At 37.1% G+C, this 11,134-nt stretch overlaps 1 protein-coding gene across 1 annotated transcript; it reads right to left on the reverse strand.

Moving 5' to 3' along the window:
• Positions 1–462: 462 nt before the first annotated feature.
• On the reverse strand, positions 463–10,058 carry LOC5572091 (glycosylphosphatidylinositol anchor attachment 1 protein). Its single transcript, XM_001660120.2, has 3 exons — positions 8,123–10,058; positions 780–945; positions 463–725 (listed from the first exon to the last, which is right to left on the reverse strand). Exons 1-3 carry the CDS (start codon positions 9,760–9,762, stop codon positions 552–554), a joined length of 1,980 nt encoding a protein of 659 aa, XP_001660170.1. The 5' UTR covers positions 9,763–10,058; the 3' UTR covers positions 463–551.
• Between the last annotated feature and the right edge of the window lie 1,076 nt (positions 10,059–11,134).

Raw genomic sequence — 11,134 nt, forward strand, 5'->3', positions numbered from 1 at the left:
AATAAATCGTGCAGGAAAAATCTATATCTTAAATTCACTGTACCAATATTTTAAAATGTTTTAGACGACCCACTTGTTACTATATTATAATACCATTGTTGCTGTTATAATACAATTCCCCCAAGCGATCATAACGTATTGCTGAAGATAATCTTTTCTGATCTCTCAAGCAAATTCTTTTAAAGTTCACGTTTTTACGTTTTTTTCAATGCTCAGGGAGGTCAAGGAAATTTTCATTACGAAAAGATCCTGGACCGACCGGGAATCGAACCCAGGCACCTTCAAAATGGCTTTGCTTTGTAGCCGCGGACGTTACAAGTATGCTGAGGAAGGCCCAAACTTATGTTTATTTAAAATTTTACTGCAATTTCTTTCACTTTGAAGCATTACTTTCTAAATGTAGAAATCTGAAAACAATAAAATCATGGATAATTCTTTCGAAAAAAAAATACATGTGTTAGCTATTTTTTCTTGATTTATAATTTACTGACTCAGTTCTTTGGCAGCCACGCAGTACTAATTTTTAATTGATCAACGTTAGTCTACCTAGCTCACTTATCCTTTTTTGGTTCCGGCAATACTTCGGCTACTTCCTTTCGATATTGCTCCTTAGGAGAGCGCTCTTCTATTGATGGCTGCTTAGCTACAAACATCAAACACCACAACATGGTCCACGACGGAACAAATACTAGTGCTACCAAATCGAACAGCCAGTTACCGTAGATCTGGAATGGAGGAATGGGATAATTTAAAATCTTTAGAATAATCCATACTCTTACCATTGAATCCACAACGGAATAGGTAATGCCGTCCATCGTTCCGGTGATTGCTTTCTTCAGCTGATCCTTCAGCGCCAGTTCCGGAAATAGACTGCAGGTAACGCAGAACAGGACTAGATAAACCACCACTAATGGATGAATTAAGATGCAGAGCATGCGAGATAATCTGAAATGGAAAAAATAGTTATAAGAAGAAGCGTCACAACCTACAAAAGCATGTAGCGGTCAGATAGCAAAATAATAGTGACTTTAGTGACTAAGGGCCGATTTCTTTACCATGGCTTACCCTTGTAGTTAAACTAGGTTTGAGTCATAAGCGGTGATGAAGAAACCAGAACATATGTTTAGAAACGAAAACATAGAATATTAACAAATTTACATACATGTTATCAAAAAATCAAAATGAACCTAATTTTAGTGATTTGAAGTATTAACAGATAACAGATTAACAGATAATTGCTTGAAACGTAGACAAGTCATATCATTCAATTTCAGTAGACATGAAATATCATCAATAGAATGTGTATCTCGTTAATTTTATACGGGGCGAATAAAAGCAAGAAATGAAAAATTCCAGGAATAGTTCGAAGGTAAATTTACAACGATAATTCAGGAGAATTTCTGATGAAATCCTTGCGAAATTTGTAGATAAACTTATGAAAGTTATTGTAAAATTTTCCTGATAGCAATTCAAAAGATGAAAAATTCCCAACATTTGGTATTTGCTCAAAGTTTCATTCACAGGTATTATTCCGAAGATTTCTTCAGGAATTTATTTATTGATTCTTTGAAGGCCTTTCGAAGAAACTCCTGCATGAATTTCATGCAAGATACCTTTGAGAAGTCAGCCTAGATTTTTTTAAGGATAATCCCAGAAAATATTCCAGAGGTTCCACTCTAAATTTCTTCCGGATTTTTTCCAGAGATTGTTATACAAATTTCTCAAGAAAATCCTAAGTCCTTCAGTAGTTAATTCGGTATTTTTTCCGTCGACTACGATTACTAGACTACGAATTTCTCTAAGGATAGCATCAGAAACCACTCCAATGACTTCTCGTACGACTCATTCAGAAAGTCCCCCAGAAGTTCTTTGCAAAATGTCTCAAGGAAGCTCTTGAAGAATTTATCCACAATTTGTTCTAGGTATGATTCTTGGAATGTGTATAGGATGATTTTTCAAAAACTATCGGAGGTATTTCTCAAACAGGTCCTATAGTAATGGCTGATTAAAATTCTGTAGAAATATCTGATGAACTTTGCAAGTGCTCTCCCTAACTCATGAGGAAGCGTTGGTGGATATTCTAGTTAAAATGCAAAGATACTTATTGAAAAAATCAATCGACTCCCTGTACAACATTCTGTAGGATGTTCTGAAGAAATTCATTGAAAATGTGTTATCTCTGTAAACATTTTTGTAATGTGAAACCTTAGATGGAATTTCGAAGCACTTATAGAGGTATTACTTGAGGAATTTATTTAAAATTGTTTGGAAGTGCTGCAGGAGTCGCTCCCCTTGGTTATGCGACTACGATGGAAGGGCATAATCCATTAGTTCTCTGCAGGAGTAATATTCTTAGATGATGCGTTAGAAAAAAATCTAAAGAACCATATAGAGCAACTTAATGAGGAATCCCCGGTCTGATGTATGATAAAATCCCGAAAGATTTTATCGTAAAATTCTTGGAAAAATATCTGGTGATTCAATCTGTAGGAATTTAGTAGTTATTCCTGAGACAATACCTTAAATCTCATTACGAATGTCTTTAAAGACTTTAGAATAAATCCTTAAAATTTTCTTGGAATAAAGCAAATGTGTTGAGATGACGCACCAACGACGACCCACTAAAACCTGTCCATGCACTGTACTTGAGCAATGCACTGGAATTGCTCAAGTACAGTGCATGGGCTGGTTTTAGTGGGTCGACATTCACGAAACGCAAAGCGAGACAAGACATAATACTTATAGTTCTTACTAACGTTAGTAAGGCCTATTATATTTGTTATTCCTTGTCTTGTCTTGTATCGCGTAGCGTTTCGTGAATACCCCTGAACATAATCCTCAAAAAATCTCTGGACTAGAGAAATCACTAGAAGAATTCCTTAAAAAAATCAGACTATAAGAAGACATTTCTGGAGAATAATCCAATCGCGTAACAGCCACTGAAGGGATCTTTAAGAGTCTCTAGACTTCTGCATTAGGACTCATTTCAAGGAGAAAACGAAAAATAGATATTTTAGAGAACATTTTGACAACTACTGAATAACTAAACATTACATATACTTTGTTAATGGACTAAATGGACAAATTGGTGTGAAATTTGGAAAAAGTTACACGTCTTCTGGGTGAGAATCGAACTCACTCCCTGTTGAGTTCGATTCTAACCGAGAAGGCGTGTAACTTTTTCGCAAATTTCACATTAATTTGTCCATTTAATCCAATTGCAAAGTATATGTAATTGCTATACTTTTAAACTAGAAGTTTATTGTTCGAATGGTAAGTACAGAATGACTGAGTCGCAATATGGACCAATGCACGAGTTCACTATTTGACGTTTGAGCGGTGCCGTGTTATTTATGTCACCATGGAAACTAATGAATTTGGCTCCGCTCAAACGTCAAATTAGTGAACTCGTGCATTGATCCATTGCATTAGAGTCTAAAAATTCCTGCAATGGTCAATAACGCCTTTTATGGACCTTTGCACGAGTTCACTGGCTTGACGTTTGAGCGGTGCCGAATTCACTGGTTTCTAAGGACATAAATAACACGGCACCGCTCAAACGTCAAATAATGAGCTCGTGCATTGCTCGATATTGTCAGGTTGCTAGTGGTTGCTAAGGCAAGTTCGGAATGGTTACCCAAACAACACAGGCTTGGTAGTCGACTACTGCGATTCTCTGACTTGGTCGACGACTACTATGTTAGTCTCAAATACCGTAAATTCGGGTGAAATTGATCAGTAGGGTGAAATTGATCACTGTGTCACACGATTTTATTTCCCTGTAATAGAGCACAGAAATCAATGCAACCTATTTAAACGAACGCTATTTGTCTTAACTATTGTCGAATTGCATGTTGTGAAGCTTTTTTTGTTAAGGAATGTTTATTTCTATAAAAATAATAGAAAATTTCATAATCGTGTTCTGTGTGGTTTTGGCAGATAACAATAAACTTATCGTTTTAAACAAGGATCTGGACATGGTGTCAACCTGAAAATTTGTAAGGATGCTTGAAATATATCTCCAAAACGAATTTTATTATCAAAATTCGTAACAATTTGTTCATTTTGTTGTAATAATTGAATCTTTTATAGATATCAGTAGATTCCTTCTGCGGTACTGTTGAAAATTAATTGTTTATTATTTCCATAAATTTTGCGTTGTTAAGAATTTGGCAAGCATATTTGGATTCAGGAGGCCCAAATTAAATAAGTAAAGTTGTTTTCAAAACTAACAGTAAGTGTTTTGACAGGTGATCAATTTCACCCCGAAATGGAATTCCTTGATTTTTTATTTTAGAGGCGATTTTCAGCACTAAAATCAAAACTGTATGAAAATTTGAGTATATAAACCAATGAGGCTCACCGTCGTACTTGTTTTCCTGCATTAAGTTGTTTGGAATTGGCAACATCATAGAAAACAGACATGGGAAACCGTGAAAAGTGATCAATTTCACCCGAAATTACGGTAGTAATGTTTAGTTTTTCGGTAAATGTTAAACTTCCACTCGGCTGGTTAGGGGCGATCCATTAATTACGTAAGACAATTTTCGGGGTTTTTCAAACCCCCCCTCCCCCCATTATAAGATTTTTTGTATGAAAATTAAAAATAAATTAATTGTCGGCATAATTTTCCTTTACATAGAAATTGTTCATATCAAATGAAAATATTATATTTTCATAAAAGCATATTTATATTTGACAAAAAACTATTTATCATGGTCTAATCACTTATCAAAGTGAATCCTGTGACCCAACGATCCTCCCCATTAACAAACATCCTTCCCAGTAACCTTTGTGGAGATGCAGAGGCAAACACGGTCTCCAAATAGCAAAGGTTACACACTAACATTCCTTCCCCCAATCCCACCTGACTGCAAGGACGTGGCCGGCGCCGTTATTGACCCTATATAAATAGAGGCACTGAATTATGCACACTGAAGAAGATTATGACCAATCCCAGCCGAACTTCTAGTTGATTCTTTGTGCATTTTCACTGACTTCGGTCAATCACGGAATAGCAACCATAGATATGTGTAGTCAGTCTAAGCTAAGCTAAGCTAAGCTAAAAGTGATTATAATAACTTTCTGTTGCAAATTCAGTACCCGTTCGAACATATTCAATTAGGTTATAACATTTTAATGTGGTAATTTCAATAAATGATGAATTGTTTGCAATTCATTCGAAAACGTACATGAATTTTAATTTTAATAATAATTGTTACGAAATTGCAAATTGAAAGTTGTTCAAATTCCTGATTATTTTTTCAATATCGGTTTTTGCTTGAATTAAATATTTTCCAAAAGTTTTAAAAATTGTGTATTGAGTAAAGAATAAATTTCGAAACTTGTTGTTAAAAAAAAAAGACTAAACAGGATCAAAAAAAGACCGTCAAACCAAGCAGAAATGAGGAGAAAAGTTTTGAAAATGAATCTGAGGCTTCCTCCCTGGTATAGTACCAATGAGTTACATAGAATATCCAATGTTGAAACATTGGAACGAATGTCAAATACAATCATTAATAATTCTATTGCCACGATTAATGCGTTATATGTTTAGGTTAAGTTAGGTTAAGTATATTAAAAACGTTTTTTTTTCTCTTATAAGCAGGTGAAATCAACTCACCTGTAAAAAAAAATCTGAACTGCTACGGCAAATGAAATGTAATATGTTGTTAACAAAATGTTAATTAAATCTTAAATTTGTTTTACCAAATTAGGATGATAGTGTTGTCAAATAACACAGAACACCTAGATGTAAGAAATGAATGTAATGTTTGGAATGATACTAATAAAAAAATTAAAAAAAAAGGGAGAAAAGAGTTGGATTTCTCATGGAATCAGACCAAACATTACTATGAGAATATTTCTTAAACTATTTTTATATTCCTCGTAAGATTATGACAAATAATACTGCTTGTATTACTAAATGCATTTCTCAAGGAATTTTATCAGACATTATTTCAGGTATTTGTACAAAGCTTCAAATATAATACGGAAGATTTCTTCAGGTTAGATAGATAGAAAGATATCTTAATTTGGAATATTTGCATTTTTTCAGTGATTTCATTTAGTGATTATTTCCAAGAATTTTGGTTTGGATATCTCAAAATAAATCAGGATTTTTACAAAAGCTACCTCAGAGGATGATTTCTATTATATATTATTCCAGGTTAGGGGCCCAGATGGCCGTAGCGGTAAACGCGCAGCTATTCAGCATGACCATGCTGAGGGTCGTGGGTTCGAATCCCGCTAGTCGAGGATCTTTTCGTGAGGTAAATTTTCTCGATTCCCAGGGCATAGAGTATCTTCGTACCTGCCACACGATATACACATGCAAAAATGGTCAATCGGCATAGAAAGCTCTCAGTTAATAACTGTGGAAGTGCTCATAAGAACACTAATCTGAGGAGCAGGCTTTGTCCCAGTTGGGATGTTACGCCAGAAAGAAGAAGAATTATTCCAGGATTTTATCCGGTGATTCTTCCATCATCTGGTTTCCTAGAACATCCTCCAAGGCAGCCGTTTAAATCATATTGGAAATATCAGAAACTTCTTCAGGATTCCCTACAAAATTGTCCTTCAGAATTTCTTGAAGATTTTAACTAGTAATTTCTCTAAGGATACCTTCAGAAATTACACCAGAGTTTGCTCCTTACATTTCTGTGGGAATTTCACCAGTAAAAGATTTCTCAGGCAAGTTTTCAAAGATTTTCTCAAGCAATCTGGGAAATAGTCGAAAAAAATTCGTGACGTATTCCTAAAGCAAATCTTAGGGTAACCTCTGTTAAAACTAGTGTAAGTTCTTAAGTCACCCTTGATGAATAAGGATTTGTAGAAGAAAACATTCTCGAGGAATTTTTAGAAGATTTTCTAGATTATTATTAATGGATAGAATCTCGTAGGATTTTGCGAAGGAACTCCTTGAAAAACATCGGACTAAATCCATGAGAAATTATATAGGAATTATCGGAGGATTTATTGGAAAAATTGCTGTAGTGTTAACAGGTGTGGAACCTTAAATTAACTTTTGAAGATTCCGTGCATTGAGGCAAAAAAACTTAATAATTTCTTAAGGAATAATTATGATTTGGCGCCAAAACGATTATTGTTGAAATTCTTAAGTTTTACTTATGATTTTGGTGAAGAATTTCATTACTAAATTTCATAAGTCAACCAATGAAACAGATTTATCCGAAAAGCCCCTCGAGGAATTTAGGGAACAATTCTTTGGATAACCGGGTATGAAATGGCCTAGAATGTCGGATTTCTTGGAAAAAATCGTTGGCCGAATTTAAAGAAAAACTCGGAAATTTCAAGGGTTTTCTTGTAAGAAATTCTCTGGGAATATTTGGAAGATCTCTTAGAGTAATAACTGAAGAATTTGATAATAAATCTTCGAGCTGTTTAGTGGAATACCTATAAATAAACGAAAAACCGAATTTAGTACTATTCCATTTAATTCCGCTAGAGTTTGTATCCTTTGACAGATACGCGTATTTCGACCTCAACTGTAAGGCCGTCTTCAGTGTCGTGAACTAGAGTCTAGTCTAGACACTGAAGACGGCCTTACAGTTGAGGTCAAAATACGCGTATCTGTCAAAGGATACAAACTCTAGCGGAATTAAATGCTATGGTACTAAATTCGGGTTTTCGTTTATTTGAAGAATTCGGTTAAAAAGTTTGTGGAAAAATATCTGGAGAAGGTCCCAGGAAAGTCGTTGGGAAACTGTTCAAAGTAATTCCTGAGGAAGTTACTGGAGGTATTAACGTTGAAGCGCTCAAAGATTTCCTAAAAAAACAAATTTTGCTGAAATTCTTTAAAGCATCTTTGAAAAATTGCTGGAAGAATTGGTAGAGGAATCTCTTGAAGAATTTTTTGAGAGAACACTGTGTTACACTCTGAAAGTATTTCAGATGAAATCTCTGAAGAACCACTAAGATAATCCCTGAAGCTTTTGTCGAGAAATACGAGCCAAAATTTTACATCAGAATTCACTGCAAACAAGATAAGTAGAAAAAAGAGAGACTATTATGGTTAAAATAGAATTCAGAGAAAATTAAATAATGAACAGAGACTTTTTGGTCACTAAAAGTGACTTGCTACCAGCCTTGTCTATCTTACCCTTTAAAAAGTCCTCGTTTCAGCGGTTGCAGTAGTAAGATGACCGGAACAATCGCCACTGAAAGCAACCATCCAAGAGAGAAATTCAGCATTCCCACCGTTAGCAAAGCGGTTCCCAGTTCCAAAAGGACGACTATCTGCAGGATCTCCGCGTTCAAAACGTCCAGTGTGATAAAGCCAGGTAGAATCAATATGAGCACCGATATGCATGCCATGATGGCGAACAGACTGAATTGGGTTGATAAATTGGACTCGTGGAGGTAATTGTTCAGTGCCGTATTGAAGGGAAGGACAGTCGTTAAGGCTCCTATAGCGTGTGCAAGAAGCAGAACTATTCCAACCGGAGCGTAGGAATGCTTCGAAGTTTCCGTTGGTTCATCATCCTCTTCGTTTTCCAAGCTTGCCTGACTCTGATCGGCATCATCCGAATAGTATAAACCCAGATAGTGAATGAAAGACTTGATCAGCAACGCCCCGGCCATCAGAGCCAAGCTGGGCATGTAGTCTCCGATGGAAACGAATCTGTCGTGAGTTACCAGCAGGTAGAAGAAGTAACTTTGGTGGAATCGTTCCAGCAAATTGTTCAAACTGCGACTGATTCCTTCCACGATCTTTAGCAGAGCTCCCACTCCTGCTGAGTTCCTCGAATTACCATTCCGCTTCACACACTCCAAAGTCAACGCTTCGATTCCATAACGATGGAAAAGGCCATGGTTGCCATTCGGAACCCCTGAAGACTGACTCAAAACCATCGACAGTAAATTCTGAAGCTTCTCACTATACGAATTAGGTTTCTTCTGATTGGTCGCCGACAAACGATAGGCCGCTGGAATTCCGTTCTTCTGCGATAACTTCTGTGCCAAATTGTGCAAATCCAAATTGGGCAGCTGGCCATTCAATCCCTCCACCTTCAGGTTGATATGATCCACGTCGAAGCTCTGCACTTCTAAATTGATCGCCGCCTGAATTGCTCCGGCTCGTCCTCCCAAAGATCCGGCATTCAACACCCGATTGTCCTCTGAACCGTGGTAAGCTTCCAACCAAGCCTGCATCCCGAGTTGTTCCTGTTCCGTGATTAGGAAAATGATATCCTTGGCCCAGTACTTTTGCTTCCGGGCGAAATCGGCAAACGCCAAGATCAAGGGAACCCCAGCCGCCACATCCATGTGTACCGTTTCCGGTGGTCTGTACGGGACGGAAATGACGAAAGCTTCCGTCGATGCGATTCTCGGAGCTCGCAATATCCCATAAACGTTCTTCCCCTTAAAAACCTTCCCTCCGCCCAGTGGATAGTTCAGTGTAAAGTTGTGCGTGTGCGTTTCCAGTCCAATCTTCCGCATTTTGGCCAGAAGCCAGGCGTACGGCATTCCGGTTCGATGGTTCTCCCGTTCCCGGTCCAATTCCGCGGCATACGTTTTCGCCAGACTCACCGTTTCCGCTTTGATCTCCGAGTACACCAGCCCCGGCAGAAGCGCATTTTCCGAAAAGTACGTTCCGGAATTGAAGTTAGGATCTGGGAGCAGCCCAAAATAGCCGACACCCAACAAATAGAACGAGAAGCATATCAGGGCGTTGTGCCGGATCAGCGCCTTGCAGTATTTTGCTTTCTGCGAAATGGATGGGTTCGTGAGGAGACCCATGTCAAAACACCGAAACTCGCACACTTTTAGGACTAGATTTGCACTAATAAAGCACTACTAAAGCGATAGCATTGATACAATTCGATAAACCGATACAAGTTTTTCTTCCGATTTTTGTGAAGATATACTTTATGGCTTGACATGCAAAAAGAAGTTGTTCAACATATGGGAACCATCATACATAGTTGTTTTATATCGCATTTGGTGCAATTCAACAGAAAACAAATATTTTAATTAACAATTATTCGTCTAATATGAGCATTGTTTCCCTTTTGATCAGATTGCATAACTCCCTAAAGCCAATTAAACCATTTAAAACAAGACTTAGTTTGAAATATAAAATGTTAAGTCATTTCGATGTGTTACGCGATATTTTGGTGATTCTTTTTGTTGACAAAACACGGAGAAATGTCAAAATCCATCGCTGACGACGAGGGGCTCTACGATGTTTGCAGCACTATCTATCGCACTGAAGCTGCGTACTTTAAGGTAAAAAATGATCGCCTACGGAGCTACTAAATTTTATTTCAACGACCTTTCACAAATTTCATAACGCTGAAAGAAGGGATGGGTGGGTGCTCATACAAAATTTGTAGAACACTCATACAAAAAGCGTTACGGGGGTAAGTATCGAAAATGGCCATTTTCAGCGTTGTAAAATTTGTGCCCATTCACATATTGCATAATGCTGAAGGAAGTAGATGGGTGTCTTCAAGATGTTGCAAGTCATACAAAATTCAGAAAACATTCTTACAAAATGCGTTATGAGAGGGTGGATGGCCCAAGTAATCATGGAGCCTCATATCATTGCTTATATAAAGCAGCTGCATTGCCGTAAGTCTGCCATTAAGGTAGTTTAAAAGTGGAAAAGGGCCCTTATATAGTCGTACTAATGCTAGAGTATTTATAAAGCAACCAAACAGTTCATAAAGTAGTATTAGTGTTGAAAGACGTGTTTATTTCAGAAGGTAGCTTAATTAACTGAATGTTACAACGATGTCTTTTGACGTTTTGAGAATGCACAGAAGTGTAGTTGGAATCTTAAAGAGGGACATTATAGTAAATACCGCAACAATAGGGTCCTAAAATTTCTAATAAAATCTTGTTTTTATTTAATAAGACCAAAGACAAATTAAAGACCTTCATGTCCCTTGCAAATGCACAAAATTTTATGGCTCATAAGGTAATCTAGAATACCGTGAAAAGTGTACTGCGATGTGTCAAACTTGGGTACCTTTTGCACTACCGAGGGACCGAATGCAGTACTAGAAGTGGTACCCAATCTGAGCCCGAGTGCGACGGCCCTGATAAGACGAAAGAGCATGTTCTTGCAACCACTTTAGCAATTTTTCTGTTCAAATAATATCACATT

This window comes from Aedes aegypti, chromosome 3 (genome assembly GCF_002204515.2).
Source record: "Aedes aegypti strain LVP_AGWG chromosome 3, AaegL5.0 Primary Assembly, whole genome shotgun sequence".
NCBI lineage: Eukaryota > Metazoa > Arthropoda > Insecta > Diptera > Culicidae > Aedes > Aedes aegypti.

Excerpts from the sequence above, each read along its gene's own strand:
- LOC5572091 (XM_001660120.2), bottom strand. The coding sequence starts at position 9,762 with ATGGGTCTCCTCACGAACCCATCCATTTCGCAGAAAGCAAAATACTGC. Across the intron at positions 946-8,122 it reads AAACGAGGACTTTTTAAAGG|ATTATCTCGCATGCTCTGCA; the intron begins GTAAGATAGACA and ends TTTCCATTTCAG. Across the intron at positions 726-779 it reads ATTCCGTTGTGGATTCAATG|ATCTACGGTAACTGGCTGTT; the intron begins GTAAGAGTATGG and ends CCTCCATTCCAG.